A 19,406-nucleotide genomic window follows, 5' to 3' on the forward strand; every position below is an offset into this window, starting at 1 on the left:
TCGAGTACTACTTAAGACAGTCACATGTTTGGTCCAAATTTCAAAAAAAAATGAAAATTTTATGTATAATCTCTATTGATTGTGAACATTGTATTACTAGAGGGGAGTGATCTGAGCCTTCGTTTTTCTTTTATCAAATGTCTGACAATGATTTTGTGCCAAGTACTCCTACTTACTCATTACTCCATCCAAAATCTCTGGAATATGAAATTTACAAACTTACAAAATTGTTGTAAGATGATCAACATCACAAAGAAATAAAGGAAGTTATAACACGACTCGGAGATTGCATTGCCTCTGGTTAACAATCCATGTGAACTTACACAAACCTTACAATGTAAATAAATATCTAATTTCAAAAAGAACAAATTATTTTCTTGTTGGTACTAAGTTATCCATCCAATCAATACTTACGTAAAGAGATGTTGAATGTGTCTTCTTACATCTCACTTATCAGGGAAGAAGCAGTGACATTAGTTTCAGCAGAAATGTCAGAAGTTCCAAGGTTTTGTTGATATTTGGGCTGCTTGTTGGGGGAAAACAGACCAAAATGTTTCTCATCAAACATGGCGAATAAATACGTCTCAATAGGCACCGGCTTTCTTGGAGTACCCATTTTAGCATGTTGAATTAAGTTCCTCAAGCATGTTGCTGCATTTTCTGTTGTGGCTCCAAATCCACCAGCAGATGGCCAACCGGTCTCAGACACAATAATCCTAATAGAGCTCTGATCTGGTCGCCCTGGTATTTGATCGATGGCAGCATAAACAGAATCCACCATTGCATCAAATAAGTTCCTATATTGATACAAACCGTCTTGTACCACCACATTAGGTGCTGTAAAAAGAGCATAGGGGAGAGAAATCTGTCCTGGATTACTCGAATAGCTAAACTAAGGATAAACATTAAGAAGCAAAGGTGCATTTGTATTTCTCAAAAACTCAACAATCGGATCAAAAAATTTCCTAGCATCGTCCCTAAACGAACCATGAGATGGTGGATAAGATTTTCCCATCAATGTCATGTCTATAGACGTTGTAACGTTGATGTTGTATCCTAAACCAGTGAAATAAACAGAATTATAAGTTCTACTCATTGCAGCTTTAAGATGTGAGGTAAGATCAGATGTGTCTTTGAAAGGGCTTATTCCATTTCCAACAACAATGTACTTAATATTAACATCTCGATAAAAAGCTCGAACGTTTTTCTCTACCCACCATCTTGAATTTTCTCCACTGGAAGCAATATGCTTGACATCTGAATTGGGAATTCCTAGCATAACTTCAATGTTGGATCCTCATAAGGCTTCTAAAACTTCATGATTTGGTTCATAAAGCCTCAATCTTTTTATGTTTTTCGACTTGTAGAGTTGTATAACATCGTTATGTGAAGGCAAATTGTTGCCTAGCATTCCATAGCAAACACCAACTGATTTAGCCCCTGCTACATAAGAATTGCAAATGCTGTTATAAACTTAATCAATCTAAGGATTTCTTCCAAAAATGAAAAAGATATGAAAAATCAGTGAGTTTTAACCAAAACTAGCAAATAACTATTACGCAATTTAACTTTCAAGTAAATACCTGTTGTGTAAATGCTGGTGGCAACAAGTAGTAATCCAAGAAGCAAATTTAGCAGCCATTTGATTAGTGTATGTTTATGTGATGAGAAGAATGTTTGTTGATAGAAACTAAGATGAACTTCAAGCTATTTATATTTAGATTATAATACATTATATTAATATAGTAACCTAGATTATAAAATTTGAGTGATAAAATTATTAATTATTTGTTATCTTTAGGCTAATAAAGTTAAGAGCCTCCAGGGGCCCCTTTTTAATCACATGTCCATACAACAACTTGATCATTTTGTACAAAAAAAAAAAAGAAATAGGAAAGAATATGAAGTTGAAAGTTCAAATGCAGCCCTCACTTTACAAAACTTATATCTAGTTTATTATAAGACTAGTTTCTTCCACGTTTGTCTCATACAATTATTAGAAAGTTGAATTATTATATAAAGTTGAAATTAGAAATATTAGTTTTACTAATTTGTATTTTATTCATTAAATAAAATTCATAATAATCGAATAGTACATTGACATCAAGCAAGAAATATGGAAAAATAATTATATTATTATAGCATCTAATAATATGAATATATCTATATGACTTATTCTTAATAATCTCTTATTATGCTCCATATTAGTAAGTACACAAATATGTAGCTATCTAAAGAAACTATATTAGTAAGGAAAGATAAAAGTAAATAAATATTATAAAAGTACATTTAAAAACGAATCTAAATGTCAGAAATTAGTAATTTCAGCACTAATAAAAATAGACTTATAACATTCATAATTTCATAGAAGGTTATATTAAAGAAGTATAATCGGTAAAGAATACAAAAAAATTAAACAGATAAGAATAGATACAACATTCATATCCTTCTTAACACTTTTATTATAACAATATATATAGTAAAAAGAAATATACAAGGAGTAAAAAAAATTTCTCCCGTAACAAAAAAAAAATGGTAAAGATAAAATTTATGATTCAAAATATCATTCTAATGAGGATCAACAAATATTAATATTTAAAAAAAAAAAAGTACCTGAAAATTGCCTAATATTTTTCACATCAATACGAGGCAAGTGGTAAAGAAAAATTATTTTTTCATGATACATATATATAGCTAAAGATTCATTGGATAAGATGAAAATGTGAAGAGTTGTTTAAGTTAATTTTCAGAAGTTAAATGATCTTAGACATGGGGTAGAGAAAAGATGATTGTTTTTACTAATAATTCAATACATTTAATTATACTAACTAAAGAGAGAGGATAACAAATCTAATCATTTGAATACATTAATTATAGAGAAAGAATAGATAACTTTTATTTTTTTAAAAAAAGTAATTCCTAACAATTTCCTATGAAATAATTTCTAACAATTTTCTATAAAATATTTTTGTCTTTCAAAGTTTGACTTTACACCTTCTTAGTTTTAGTATTTAGTATAATATAATATAATTATTACTTAGTATGTAAATAATTAGAATTTAAACTATTGTGTTTAGATGCATGTATTTAACTATAATTATTTAATATTAAATTAATTATATATTAATATTTAATTTAGTTTAGGAATAAAATAAGGACAAAATGATAATTCAACTTTAAAGTTAGGAGCTTCTACTTATAATATAATATATGATTAGATTTTTAGATACATGCACAATAAATTATGGGGTTTTATATTTATCAAAAACAAGTACAACTTTTGAAATCCAATTAAATGTCTAAATAAAATTTTAATTTCAAATTATGACAAAAGGAATTAAATTAAAAATACGTATTTCATTCTTGTGATGTGAAATATGTCAAATAAGAAATAAGACAAACCAAAGAAATATGAGGAACAAATTTAAATTAACGAAAGGAATATTAAAAACTATATATTCTCATCGGAGCAATATAGATTGAATTAAACGATGTTGACCCTACCTGTTTACTAATTCAAAAGATTAGTGGAAGCTCAGAATTAATTTGCAAGATAGTATTATTGGAAGCGCTAGAGACAATAATAAAAAGGAAAAAAAGTTCGAAAAATATTTTAATTTTGGTCGATATTGTTGTTATGATATCAAACTTTGTGGAGTATTTTTACCTTATGGATATATATATATTTAAAATATACTACTTTCTCAGTCCCAATTTATGTGATTAACTTTTCTTTAGTCAGTCAAATAAAAAATGACTCATTTTTATATTAAGTAACAATTTAACTATAAAATATGTATTTTACTTTTAATAAAATTATTTACAATCACACAAATTTCTATCATTCATTTTGAACCACACGTTTTAAAAGTCTTTCTTTCTTTTTTAAACTCTATATCGATCAAAATACCTCACATAAAATGCAACTAATAGTGCAAGGATAATTTTTTTTTTCAAAGTTCAGCATTATTATAGCAATTTCTCCGATATATTTAAGAACATTTTTTCCTAATAAAAATCCATTTTATCAGTGGCGGCTTTTTGTTTTGATATGTATTATTTTATTTTAATGGCGGTTTTTCTGTGGACGTACCTATCAACATTGACTTCAAATTTAATCCATTTGTATACTCTCTGCATTGCTCGTTCATTCCACTCTTCTAAGAAAAATAATTTGGTATCTTTTTTCTATGACGTGCATTCATCAAGACATGTTTCTTGAGGGGCTGCAAAAAAATTCAAGTACATAATTCAATTCAAAATTTTAAGACAATTAAGTGAAGTCGAAAATCTTCATAAATTACTTTGGGATCATAGAAGTTGTATATTTGCAGCACCTTCCTCAATACATGTATGGTTTGGTTCATCTTTTTGATGAGGAGCAAATAACTCAATTTATTGACTATTTGAATTTTCGCCTTATAGTTGTTGAGGTTTGTTTCCCTTTCCCCTTCTCCCAATAAAATACTCTTTTTGTTTCTATTTACTTGTTCATATTTTCTCTTTTAATTGTTTCTATTTTTGACAAATTAAGAAAGGTCAATTTTTTCCCCTATTATACCGTCATTTAAATTTTCTAAAATTTCCAAGTTTTAATTCATTATTTTTGAAACCATAACTAATAAGAGTAAAATTATAATTTTACTATGCTAATTATTATTATCTTAATATGTGTGTCATTTTTAGAATTGACAACTAAATAAAGATCGAGAGAGCAATAAATAAGTAAATTATTAATTTTACTATGCTAATTATTATTATCTTAATATGTGTGTCATTTTTAGAATTGACAACTAAATAAAGATCGAGAGAGCAATAAATAAGTAAATTATTGAGCTGAGTTAATATCTCAATTTGTTAACTTGAGAGTGAGAATTTCAACTAGTCGAGAGAAACATAGACAATTAATTCAGTTGGCCTAAAACTAGATGGAGGGACATTTGTGTTGGGTATAGTATTAGGAAGAAATGAGTAATGGAGGAAATGTGAAATTAGGGAATATGAAGTGTTCGCCTAATACTTTAATGAAAAACATTTCTCCCTCATTGAAATAAAAAAAAAAAAACAATTGTAGTTGGTGTTGAAAAGGTTGGAAAGAGGGACTCCTTGCGCCTTCATAGAACTTGATTGATATGTGTGATAATTAAAATTTGCAGTTACCAGATCAGAGTGTAATCAAACATGGAAATAATGTAATTGATGGTGTATTGAAATATACAACCTTACAAAAAGTTTCATTCCAGAATGACAAACAAAAGGAATTTTAAAAGTTCCCCCTACGAATTTATTTGGTGTTGCATACAAACATAAAATTGCATGAAGATACTATATATATGCTTTCAAATATGTCTTTTTAAATCTCACTAGTGAGTGAAGAAGCAGTGCTATTAGTAATGTCCCAAACTCTTTCAGACACCCCAAAGTTTAGGTTGTATTTTGGCTGCTTGTTTGGTGAAAACATTCCAAAATGCTTCTCAAGCTCTGGATTCTTGTTATTCTCATCAAACATGGCGAATATATAAGTCTCTATAGGTCCAGGCTTTCTCGGACTACCTTCTTTAGCATGTTGAATTAAGTTCCTCAAGTATGTTTGTGCATTTTCATGTGTTGCACCAAATGCACCAGCAGATGGCCATCCACTCTCTGACACAACTATTCCTACAGATCCTCCTCCTGTTCGATCCATCGCAGCATAAACAGAATCCAACATAGCATCAAATAAGTTCCTATATTGACGCGATCCATCTTGTACCACTACATTAGGTGCTGTAAAAAGAGCATACGGAAGTGAAATCTGTCCTGGATTACCAGAATAGCTAAAATAAGGATAAATGTTAACGAGCAAAGGTGCACGTGTATCCCTCAAAAACCCAACAATTGGATCAGTAAACCATCTAACATCGTTCCTAAATGAACCCTGTGATGGTGGATAAGAATTGCCAATCAACGTCATGTCTACAGACGTTGAGACCTTAATGTCATTTCCCAAACCAGCTTCACCGATTGCTTTGTAAATGTTAACCAAAGCAGGAACTTGAAATGGGGCAAGATTGGAAGTGCCAGTAACAGGGCTGATTTCATTACCAACAGCTATATACTTAATTTTAACATGAGGCCAGAAATCTCTAACGTTCTTCTGTACCCACCATCTCGCGTGTTCCATCCCAGAAGAAATGTGTTTCACATCTACATTTGGAAGTCCTAATATCACTTCAATGTTTGATCCTCTTAGCGCATTCAAAGCTCCATGATTTGGATCATAAAGCCTCAGTCTTCTAATGTTTCTCGACTTGTAGAGCTGTATAACTTCAGAATGTGATGGCAAGTTGTTCCCCATCATTCCATAACAAACACCTATTTGAGCCTCTGTTCAATAACAAGCAGAAAATGGGGTTTTACAAACTTAGCCAATTCTTCTAAACTTGAAAAATTTAAAGAAACACATGCTAGGGCAGATGTAATTAATTACTGGTTCCTCCGAATCTAATAGCTTTAGCTCAAAATTGTTTACGTCTCAAAAAAAAGTTCACTAAATAAGTACTCCATCCGTTTTAAAAAGATTAGCCTAGTTTAATTTGGAACGGAATTTAAGAAAAAAGAAAATAGATTTTTTAATCTTGTGGTCCAAAATTAAACTTATGTCAAATATACCAAAATTTTCTTTAATCTTGTGTTCTTAAACATGTAATGTGGAAAGTTAAAGTTAAATTGTTGTCAAATAAAGAAAGGGGTCCTTTTTTTTAAACAAACTAAAAAAAAAAGACATTATTTTTGAAACGAAGAAAATATATAAATATTAGATTTTGACTTCGATTTAAATTTTGGATTCACCTCTGCTGACCACCCTCAAATTAAAAAAGTTTGTGAGTGCTAAAACCGAAAAATGTCAAGTAACTTTGGGTAAAATGAATATAGTCATGCAAGTTAGTGTGGGAAAAGATACACAATTAAGAGTATACGGTAAAAAAAAACTATCAATAATATTATTTTTGATGTCGAAAATTCAAAATGTTTAAGTAGAAACCTGTTATGTGAATGTTGGTGGCGACAAGTAATCCTAGAAGCACAATAATAGCTATTTGTGAGGTAGCCATGATGTTTGATGAGAAGTAATGTTTTTGGTACAAACTAAGATGGATTAAGAGCTATTTATAACTACACTGAGATAGACTTGTGTATGATATTAATTGAAGTGGAATATTATTAGAATTTGTTAAGAGCCGCCAGGTGACTTGATCAACTTGATTATTTTATTTATTTATTTTTGTGGAAAAAAGAAGATGAATTTGATGATGTATAACTTTGACTTGAAAAAAAAAAGGAAGAACATATAGCTAGTTAGGATTAGTTTCTTTCATCCACTACAATTATCGTTACAACTAATAAAATTCGTGATACGCTTCTCTTATAGTTTCTCCACATTTGCAAAAATATATTTATGTGCATAACGTTTGCTGGGCAACAAATGTGTATATGATAAAACAGTCTTGAAATTCCATGAATTGATATTGACATATTTGTTTACCAACGTTTGCTGACTTTTCTACTCATTTATTTGAGGAAAAAAAAGGTTTCGTCGCAAAGATTTAGGCTTCATTTGTTTCCATTGAGATTAAGAGGTCTGAATTTGAATACACATTTGAATATTAAAATATGGTTTCTAAATTTGAACACCAAATAATTAATATTATTTGTTTTCAATATATAAATGTGCAAGTGAAATTGAACATTATATTAATAAAATATTATAAAATATTAATCATGATTTGGAGTACTATTTTTTCATTCAAAAATCTTGATAAACAACAATACACCAAAAATAATATTTCAACCGGTGTTCTTGACACACGTCAATACAAGAAAATTATTAATATAAAAAATATTTTTCATTCAAAAACCTTGATAAACAACAATATACCAAAAATATTATTGCAACCAGTATTCTTGACAAACATCAATAGAAGAAAATTATTAATATAAAAAAAATACTTGAAAGGATTTATGAAAACTTGCCGGTTCATGAGGGAAAAAATGATGTTTGATTGAGAAAAGAGAGAGAAGCGATGACTTATTAGTTGATAACTCATTAACTGAGTCTGAATGTTATTAAGAGACTCCTATAGATCTGATTCGTTCAAAGCTCTTCAGACTCATTAAGATATATTTTAAAAAATAAAAAAATTTAAGACCTAAAGACTAAAAATACTTAATAGGCTGAATCTGAATTATTAAGATTCAGACCTCTATTAAGTGCAAACAAATGAAGCCTTGGAGTCTTTTGGTTGAGCGTATTAACAAAAGTAATGCATAGATTAGTTTTATGTATTTAATAGTAACACCTTGTTTAGTACTACACTTTTTTATGCTATGTATCTTTGTTGTGTATTAATGTGCGTATTACTAATATCATAGATTTTTAATTATATTAATAATGCAAGGGGATTAAGTGCATGTATTAGCATGATTATAGACTCAATTACCCTTTAAAATCTCCTTTATATCATAATTCTGAATGATATATATGTAAATATATATTTTTATAGATGATATTTTTAATACAATAAACTAAATAATACATAAGACATAATTTATTTATAATTAATGCAAGTATAACTAATAGAAATATTACTAATACACTCTATTTAACATTATTTTTATACGTTCTATCAGACAACCTTAGTGAATATGGATGGCATGCAGACTCTAGAAACTCAGCAGAGACGGCACCAAGATTAGAAATTTGAAGTTTCTAAATTTCTTTTAAAAATAAAAAGAGACTTTTCGTTGATAATAGGGTTTCAATCCATAAATCTACCCTGAAAACCATTTTCACAGCTCTTATTCCTTATAACTGAGTCATTAATCAATTTTATTAAGAGTTCACAAGTTAATATACATACATAATATTTATCTAATTTTTTAATATAAATATAAAATTTATGAAAAAATTACTAAATTAGTTCAAATCCACGAATTCCACCTAGCCCCACCTCAGCTAGAAAGGCCAGTGAATCAGTAACTGGAGTCATTGTATTAAAATTAGTTTGTTAGAATCAGTCATTTAGTTGAGGTGTAAATCAAGACTTTCGAAATATCCAATGTGTGGAAGCAAAGAATAAAGCAGCCCCCAATTGGAAGAAAGTATTATTGGAAGAGGTTTGTCCCAAAATTATATATATTCAATATTTTAGTGGCGGCTTTTATATTTTTAGGACTTATTTTAATGGCGGCTATATTGAGGAGGCATCTAAGAAGATGGATGTTAATTAAAGTTCTTATTATAAAAAAAATAAAAATAATGATATCTTGGTAGTGTTTTGTCAACTATCTATCTAAACAAAGCTACTTGCCCATAATGGACCATTTAGAAATTTCAAATACATAATATATAAATATGTCGTTTAATTTGATTTCAAATTATATTTATGTCTTTTAATTTTAGATGTCCACAAATAGACACTTAAACTTGTATAAAGTTGAACAAATAGACACATATGTCCTACATGTCATCCTACATGACATTTTTTTGTCCTACGTGGTGTCCTATGTGTATCGTGCCATGTAGGACTGATATTTTTATTTATTTAAAAGTTGGATAGTTAAAGTGTCTGTTTGTGCATTATGAAAGTTGGAGGTCAAAGTTAAAATTTGAAGTCAAATTTAGAGTCTAATATATATGTATTATGTCAATTTCAAATGAGATATTTTTGTTATTTTCTTATTAATTATTTGAAAAAATTTGGAAAACTTTACAAACTTTTGGTGTAATATTAGTTCCAATATCATTAATAAAGTCTCTTTTCCACTTAATTGTCAATAGAGCTTCAACCCTAGGAAATTTTAATCAAAGTAAAAAATTGATGGGGGTAAACTTGAACTTTTTGTTAAAGAATTTGGATACATATATAGACCTATTTATTTCATGTTGGGCTCCACTCATAATAATAGTAGATATTAGATGATTTTTAATGCCAACGAGTAACAATAGTATTGTGATTTTTGCATTTATTTTCCTATTAGTTTCGGGATATATACGCAAATCACTATAAAATAATTAATTAGTTGTTCAACTCGCATATTGTATAGCAAATCATATATTATTAAAAATGAGAAGTTTCAAAATGTAATGTTAAAATATTAATTTATACTGAATACTTTTTTTATAAAAAAATATCATATACTATTAGTTATTATATATTAAATACTATGAGATGTTAATGAATAGTAAAATACTTGAAGAATTTGAAAAGTAAATTTTCATTAAAAACATTATAAAAAATTGCATTTATCTATTAAAATGTCAATCATTACTATTAGAATATAGAGAAGGTGAAGAGGTAACATAAATATAAAAAATGTGAAGAGTTAACATTGATTTAAAGCCATAATAAAAGACCATAATCATCTATATAATCAAATATATACGGATCATTTTGATAGGAAAAAAAGGAGAGGAAGAACCATGAATTTTGTGGATTAATGTTGGAAGAGAAAATTTTGTTCAAGTTTTTGTTTTCTTAGAGAAATCCAATTTTTCGATCTTTTTTCACTAACTAATTCTTATTTGTTTCTCTTTATTTCAGATTTAAATTTGCAGTTGTGTATTCTTCACTTTTCAATCACAACATCAGGTACTCATTTTCTAACAATTATGTTTTGCTAATTTTTTGATTTTTTTCGTTAACTAATTCTTATTTGTTTCTCTATACATTTCAAATTCAAGTGCTCATTTTTTGAAGATTATTATTTTATAGAAATATAATATAATATGTTAAAAATATATATATATATATATAACATATATGTAAGATTAAGATTTAGGAAAAGTATAAAAGATATAAACTTTTTTTCCTTTTTTTGGGGATATTTACACATGGTGATAGATTCTGTTATATTTTATACATTGTGATTATATTTAAAAAGGTTTACTAAAATTATTTTGTCAAATTTCCAGGTATCATAATAAAATAATCGATGCGTGTAGAATGTACAACTATGATTTATATACTAATAAAATAACCATCAATTAAACAAAGGAGCTGGCATGTATGTACAACTTTCGTATACATACGTGACATTAATTTGAAAAAAAAGTCAACTAGCATTGAGTTCACAAGATAGTGTCACATAGACCGAAAAGGGTAGAAAGTTATTAATAAAATAAGTTCAGGGGTAATAGAACATTAGTATAGTATAAGTGTGTCGCTGAGATTTCGAGCATAGTTTGAGGGGTATTTATGCATTATCTCAATTTTAAAATATAATATTTGTTGGTTTATGACTTTATGACATCTATATATGCTGCAAGCAGGTTTTGTTTAAGAAAGCCTTTGATGAACATGTATTGCCAATTTTGATATTCTACAAATTAATTAATTGAGAAAAAAAATGTAGGATAATTGCATGTAAAATCAGAAGAAACGGTGGCAGTGATTAAAATTTTTTCTATGCGAGCATTTGTACATGTTTACTTTTAATTAGAAAATTATTATTATTATCATAAAGTTATAAAACAATATAACGTGGATGTCCATTACTTTAAGAAATTACTACATAACCTCCTCAATTATGAAGATAACCATAATCTCCATAACCTTCAACTTTATAACCATTACTCTTGTAACATTTCTCTTCCATAACCTTCCCTATTATATTCATGTTAATGTCACTTTTATGACTAACCTTTTATATGCCTCTATGTTACACTATAAATAGAAACATAAGAGTTCATATTGTATACACTTGAAGATTTGATAAATACTTTGAAGAATAAGAAATGTTCTTTATCTTTTGTCTCCCTATTTCGATTGTTTTCATCTTCTATATCTATTTTTTTTCTTTATTTTTATATTGTAAGTTTACTTTAGTTCTACAACACGTTATCAATATGATTGTTCTACTATTGAAGGATTGAAGCAAAGAAAATATAAAGAAGGTAATAGTATTTGTGTTTATTTCTCTCTCGAGGTAAATTACTATATAATTTATTTTATATTTTATTTTTGATTATGCATTATTAATTTTCTTATCATCTCAAAATCATATGAGTCCAACAAGTTGTTTTTACTTTTAGCAAACTTTAAATTTGATTACTTATATATTTAAAAAGTAAAATTAGTTTTGTAAGTTAACAATTTGTAAAGAAATTGTTCTTTATGATCTTGTTTTATTGCGTTATGTGATATATACATATTGATTGAATTATTATTGTTGGTTACTTTTGCACCTCTTTATTTTTCTTTATCTAAACATTTACTTGTTGAGTTATTAACAATTATATGTACTAACATAGCTTGTTTTGTAGTTATTCTAAAATTGTTAGTAAATTATAATAATCTTGATAACAATGTTGTGAGGGACTATTAAAATGTTTGAATTTATTTTAACTTGGGACTTTTATATGATTCTAACATGTTTTATTTAATTGATTTTGTTCATTTTTCTTTTATATCAAGTCAAGTTTAGTTTATATTTATGTTTTTTGATAATTATTTTTTTGGTGATAATTATTTTTTTGGTAATTCTGTTGATTTATTAAGACACTGGTTGAGGGTAAGACGGTGAATTCAGGTTTCACCGCACCAAGTGGGTAAGACATCGAGTTAAAGTCTTGGTGCACCATGATAATAAGAAGTTGGGTTCAAGTCCATTGATTTATGACCAAATGTGTCTTTATATGAGTATGACATTGGGTTAAATTCCTAATGCATTATAGTGATGATATGAGGATGATTGACATAAATATTTATACTTTTGACTGAAAGTCATGAAATTTACCCAATTAATTTGCTCTATTCTTTTATTTGAATGTGGTAGCAGTGTATTAATATATCTGAAAAATGACAATTGGTTGAATGTTTGATTATGGATATGGTAAAATGTTAATGATCATCATTGTGCTAATTAAAAGAAAGAATTTTATGAGTTCTTAAGATGTTCCTTTAAATGTGAAGGCAATTTGGTCCATTAAAATTGTATAAAAAGTTATTGGACACATTGTACTTAAGATGGTCCTTCAAATGTGAAGGTAATTATTAAAGGTAATTTTTATTCATCAAAGTGGTATGAGAAGTTGGGCACATGTTGTTGATGCAACCTAATTTAAAATTTTTTGTAAATTCTCCATCAAAATAAATGAATACAAACTGGTAGTACATTTGGTATATTTGACCTCTTAAAGTGATGTTGAGGTGAGTTACATAATGTCAAAACATGACAATGGATTTCTAATAAAAACTTATGGAACATGTACAAATGGTTATGGGTCATTTCTTGAAGAAAATGTGACTTGTGTTCGTATGGATAAGAACATGTTCATGTATTGTTGGATGAATGTCACATCTCACCTCCACGGAAAGTTTGAGAGATTGAAAGAAATTTTTTTGACATAAATAGTCATTTTGGTCATATATATATTTTGAGTACTACACATATATTGTGTTATATTTTAAAATAAACTATTCAAGGACAAAAGAAAGAAATGAATCATTTATGTCAAGGTTGTGCCCATGATCAAAATAAATGTTGTTGTGTGGCAACACAAATTTGTCATTGGTTATCAAGAACTAAGTCTTGAATGTAATAATTTTAATCATGACAATAGTAATAGTTTTCTCCTTGAAAGAGATGGTCACCATAAGAATGACATTGTGAAAATCGTGATAGTCCACAAAATTAATTGATAGTTACGAAAGGGCTAGTTTGTTACTATAAGGAGAAATGAAATCAATATATATATATATAAATCTGAATCCAAAACAGTTGATGTGGCACCTCTATATGACCTCCATTTGTTTCTTCTTTTTTTTTTGTCTTTTTTTTTATTCTTTTCATGAAATATTTTTTTTATTAATTATAAAATTCAATCATATTTAATATTGTAATTATATGAAATGAGTTACAAAAAACCCCATCTATTTACATTCTCTACTTAAATAGCATGTCTTTTTAATTCCCTTTTAATCATTTTTATGACTTATTTTATCTATAAATATCAATCATCTATGGAGATGTTGCATGTTCATTTCCATTTTTTCATTCTTTCTTTTTAGTAGTATAATCTTTTAATTTTATTTTCTTCATCTTTTTCTTCATCAATCACGTTAAGTAATCAAAAAAGAAGACATAAAAAAGATGATGACATAAAAAAGATTCATCACATTATTTGGTACAAGTTCAACAAAATGAAGAAAGAAACTTAATTATCTTGGAGATTCATGCATAGAGAGTTGTAGTAGTATAAAAGTTTGATTGATTTTCAAACATTTTGAAGATTCATTGTTGTACTATTTTGATTTCAACTAATATTATTTTGTTCTTTTTTTACTTTGTTTCTTCATTTTGAACAAAAAATGATTATTTCATTCATTATTGTTGTTATTGAAGATGAAAAGATGCACAATATATATATATATATATATATATATATATATATATATGTATGTATGTATGTATATTTCTCTATATATATATTTTTATATATGTATGTATGTATGTATGTATATTTCTCTATATATATATATTTCTATCTAATTAATATTTTAGATTTTTCCATGGTTGAATTAAAGGTATATTATCTATGGTACACTTTTTTAATAGCTGCTGAATATTTTTGTCCCTAAAAATATATGATATGATCTATTATATTAGTAATCAATCACAAAATAAATGAATAAATATTTTTTTAGTATTGAATATTTTAATGATATATTCTAATTGAGCACACCCGGTATCACTTTGTAAGAATACTGTACATTGTTGTTGTTTTAATTAAACATATAAAGTTTGTATTTTTTAAGTTAGTAATAAAAACCATATGAGAATATATGTAAATTTGTGACTAATAAAATTAATTTCGATTAGAGAACTTTTTTTTATTGTAATTTGTTATTAATAACATTTTAAGTTTCTTAACACCTTTTCATTTTCTCCTATTAAATAGATAAGGGAGAAACTAATCTTACAAACATAATTGGAACTTTGAACTTAGCATTCCCTAAAATTAATCTCATTAATTTTCCCTTCTTAAACAAAGAAATATGTATCTCTTTATCTTCATAACTTATATTTCTATAATCTCTATAACTCCTCATAACTCTCAAATTTTAAATGTGTAAACTTATGATAATTTATTGTGTTTCTCAATGAATATCTAAATAAATATGTATTGTAAGACAATCCCTTTTTAAGCAAATGTTATTGTATTCTAATTCATATTTGACGTACTTATGATAGAGGAAAATCTTATGAATCATGTATATTGATTTTTAGTTAGTCATGTTTAAGAGACCAATTCTTAACCACAGAATCTTAGGCTCTAAATTTATATTTCCATAATCTTTATAACTCCTCTTAATAAATATCTATATAAATGTGTATCGTGAAACAACCTTTTTGAGGCAAATGTTAATGTATTTTAATTCACATTTGATTTACTCATGATGAGGAGTTTTATTTCATATATATATATATATATATATATATATATAGAAGATATTTAATTTATTTGCCAAAATAAAAAATAACAATTGAAAAAAATAGTATAATTTGATGAATCATGTTTTTGTTATTTTATTTATTGTTTTTTTAATCCCACTTTAGTTTATCTATTTTTTTATCACGTTTTATTAGAAGTATTTGAAAAATAAAATCTAATAAATGAAAATATTGATCCCATAATTGAAGATATTGTAAATTTTTTAGTCAAAACTGTTATCTTTTTGCTTTGGTTTACTTATATGTTAATTGCGCTCCATGCAAATATTTTGTAATATTAAATACTTGTATTTTATATACTATGAAAATCATATTTTGTAACTCTTTTGAAGTATAATTAAATATAGATCAAATTAAATAAAATAGTGAATATAAATATTTAATATACATTTTATGAAATTCAAAAATAGGAAAAACATATATGCAAAAAAAAAAATTTATTCATGCATTTGATAAATTAATTTATTTTTGTTAAATATGTTTCTTTTGAAAATTTTAAATAAAAGATGAATACAAATGACTAAATAAGATGATTTGATTTTTAATATATTTGTTAAGAAAAAAAAATTTGTCACGACCCAAAAATGGGTGTGATGGCACTCGTCTTATCCCACCAAGACAAGTCAGCCTAAAACCAAATATCTAACAAAGTGCGGAAGTAAATGACAATCCAACAACAATTTCTAGTATGAAACCAAGTCATATTAATTCAATCCCCAAAACCAGGTTGTCACGTGCACAAGCCTCTAATGTAAACATTAGAATTGAAATAAAATAGAAGTCTAAAATGAAGTTGTCTTTCAAGTAAAAACAAAATCATAAACTGGAGTAGGAAAGTTCGCTGAGATGACAAACAGCTACCTCACAATCCTCCACAAGATGCCTCGGAAACGAAGAGAATAGAAGGTATCACAAAGATCCAGGCTCGTAACCTACAAAAATTTGTAGAAGCAAGGGGTGAGTACCAAACCACGCGGTACCCAACAAGCAAACCTCTAAACACAAGTTAAGTGAACAAAATACGGGTACTCCTTACACCCTATCTAAACCTCCACGCTATAGCCTAACAGTTTACCAAACACACCACTCAATAACCACACTCTATCAATTTACACATTCTCAATAACAACTCAATATTCAACAATCACAAACTTCACAGAGAAACAGTCACAAGATCAGCAAAACACATGTTCAAGTTCATCAATAATAAAATGTGCAATGCCATGAGATGCAATGTCAAATATCGTGATGCATGTGTTTCTTAACGATACACACCCGCTGTCTCCCAGTCCGAGACCCATGGGGGACATATCTGTCCATGCATCTGTCGCGGCGCACGACACGACCCTCGATAATAGTAACCATCGCGGCGCGCGATACGTCCCTCGAAATATAATATCCATCGCGGCGCGCGATACGAACCTCGAAATGATACATCCTTATACCACAATCATGTCTCAGATACAATGCAATTGACATGCTCAAATGAAAATGAGGAGACAACCATTTTGATACCAAAGCGCAATTTACAACAAGGAATACAACACCAACAAATAAGCAACAAGTCTCCAAATCATTCTCAACATCACACAAGAAGATACACGAATTTCATACGCTTAACAAGAGTTTAGAAATCCACTTGCCTTAACCACTCGAATAATCACTCTGGGACTTGAGCCTTCCCTTTCCGTTGAGCTTCCAAATCGATGCAATCTATGCAAGTATATACATTCACAATAAGGTTTCAGAACTAACAACACTCACACTTTTGTGTGTTTAATCTTGACCTAAAATATCACCTCAAATTTATAATCAAGTTCGTAACTCTTGATGCCAACTAACATTTCAACTATTATATTTTTTTAAGTTTCAAGTCTAAGGTTAAGTCCCTCTTTTTTTTTTCTTCAATACCACTCTAATAATCCACCAACAATTAATTATCTATCTTAGTATAACAAACTTAAATTATAATATGCTAACAATAGTAAGGATATTTCTATAAATTTACTCTCCAATACTTCCATCTAGTCAAAGGCTTAATCAGTAGAGGTCACTATCCGATAAATTCTCAACTTCACAAAATACAAATTTTTATATATATTTTCCTTTCCAATTACTTCCAACAACCCAATTTAATAATATTTTATTTTTATAATGTGAACAATAAGAAAAGAAAAATAAATAAAGGAAAATAAAATATTAAAGTTGATGATTTTACGAACTGGGAAAAAAGAATAAAAAAAAGAAATTGCAGATTTGATAATCTGCATCCAAATTTTGCCAAACACAAACATTAGATCATATCTTGGCAATCATTGCCAATGATTAGGTTATTATTATTATTATTTTAAATTTAATTTTTTTTTGTTTACAACCATCAAAATATATATTATAATAAAAATTTAAAGGGATCCTAATTCTCTTTCTTCCTACCATTCAATCTTATATATATAAACATATGTGTGCAACAATTAAAGAAATTAATGCAGATGTAGTTTACCTGAAGCAGTCAAACCCTTCGTCCGTTCCGTCTTTATCCTTTCTTTTTCTTTTTTTTTTCTTTTGTGAATTAATTAAGTACTAATTGTGATAGGTTTTACCCACATATTTTATTAAATAAATGCTAAATAGTATAGGGTCTTAAATAAATTATCACTTTAGCCCATAAATTATCGATTAATTAACTTAAGTTAAACAAATATTCAAAACTCTAAAGAGGAGCTTTTGGGTCATTACATTATCCACCACTAAAAATCATGTTCGTCCTCGAACATAGAGTAAAAGAAAGTACCTGAAGCTTCAAAAAGTTGAGGATATCTGGCACGCATGTCAGACTTAGTCTCCCAAGTTGCCTCTCCCACTGTTCGGTGCTTCCAACGCACCTTCACTGAAGCAACCTCCTTGGTCCTAAGCTTTCGAACCTGCCTATCCAAAATAGTTATAGGCTCCTCTTCAAATGTCAAGTCTGGACCCAACTCCACAGAATCAAGTGAAATCACATGAGATTCATCCGGAATATACTTTCGAAGCATAGAGACATGGAAAACAGGATGAACTGCCGACAAACTAGGTGGCAAGGCCAGCTTATAGGCCACCTCTCCCACTCAGCTCAAAATCTCAAAAGGTCCAATGAACCTAGGGCTAAGCTTGCCTTTCTTCCCAAACCTCATCACACCCTTCATGGGTGATACTCGGAGCCAAACATGATCACCCTCCATAAACACTAAGGCTCTAACTCTCCAGTCTGCATAACTCTTCTGTCGACTCTAGGCTGTCAACAGTCTATACTGAATCATACGGACTTGTTCCATAGCATCTCTAAGCAAGTCTGTATCCAAAGAGTCCATCTTCGCCGAATCAAACCAACCAATAGGAGATCTACACCGTCTACCATACAATGCCTCAAATGGGCCATTTGGATACTAGAGTGATAATTGTTATTATAGGCGAACTCCGCTAAGGGTAAATGTCGATCCCATCTTGCACCAAAATCGATTACACACGCTCGAAGCATATCTTCCAATACCTGAATGGTCCGCTCAGATTGACCATCTGTCTGAGGGTGAAATGTCGTACTCATATCTAACTGAGTACCCAGACCATGTTGTAATGCCTTCCAGAAGTGAGAAGTAAATAGTGAACCTCGATCTGATATGATAGAAACAGAAACTCCATGTAGTCGCACAATCTGACTGATATATAGTTCGGCTAACTTTTCTGCTGTATACTTTACCCGAACCGGGATGAAGTGGGCAGACTTGGTCAGCCTATCAACAACAACCCAAATAGAGTCATAACCACCCACTGTGGTAGGCAAACCCACAACAAAGTCCATAGTAATCCACTCCTACTTCCAAGTAGGAATAGGCATCCTTTGAGATACACCACCAGGCCGCTGGTGCTCACACATG

At 28.7% G+C, this 19,406-nt stretch overlaps 1 protein-coding gene and 1 pseudogene across 1 annotated transcript; both read right to left on the bottom strand.

Moving 5' to 3' along the window:
- Positions 1 to 264: 264 nt before the first annotated feature.
- LOC101244315 (glucan endo-1,3-beta-glucosidase, basic-like) lies at positions 265 to 1,685 on the bottom strand (annotated as a pseudogene).
- A 3,429-nt stretch (positions 1,686 to 5,114) lies between these two features.
- On the bottom strand, positions 5,115 to 7,139 carry GluB (glucan endo-1,3-beta-glucosidase B). The gene is made up of 2 exons (NM_001247876.2): positions 7,025 to 7,139; positions 5,115 to 6,366 (listed from the first exon to the last, which is right to left on the bottom strand). The coding sequence occupies exons 1-2, from the start codon at positions 7,092 to 7,094 to the stop codon at positions 5,354 to 5,356; spliced, it is 1,083 nt and encodes a 360-aa protein (NP_001234805.1). The 5' UTR covers positions 7,095 to 7,139; the 3' UTR covers positions 5,115 to 5,353.
- Positions 7,140 to 19,406: the final 12,267 nt, after the last annotated feature.

This window comes from Solanum lycopersicum, chromosome 1, assembly GCF_036512215.1.
Source record: "Solanum lycopersicum chromosome 1, SLM_r2.1".
Lineage (NCBI taxonomy): Eukaryota > Viridiplantae > Streptophyta > Magnoliopsida > Solanales > Solanaceae > Solanum > Solanum lycopersicum.

What these genes read in the sequence shown, in the direction of transcription:
- GluB (NM_001247876.2), bottom strand. Translation starts at nt 7,094, where the DNA reads ATGGCTACCTCACAAATAGCTATTATTGTGCTTCTAGGATTACTTGTC. An exon ending in CACCAACATTCACATAACAG is followed by an intron (nt 6,367 to 7,024) that starts GTTTCTACTTAA and finishes GTTATTGAACAG; the next exon opens with AGGCTCAAATAGGTGTTTGT.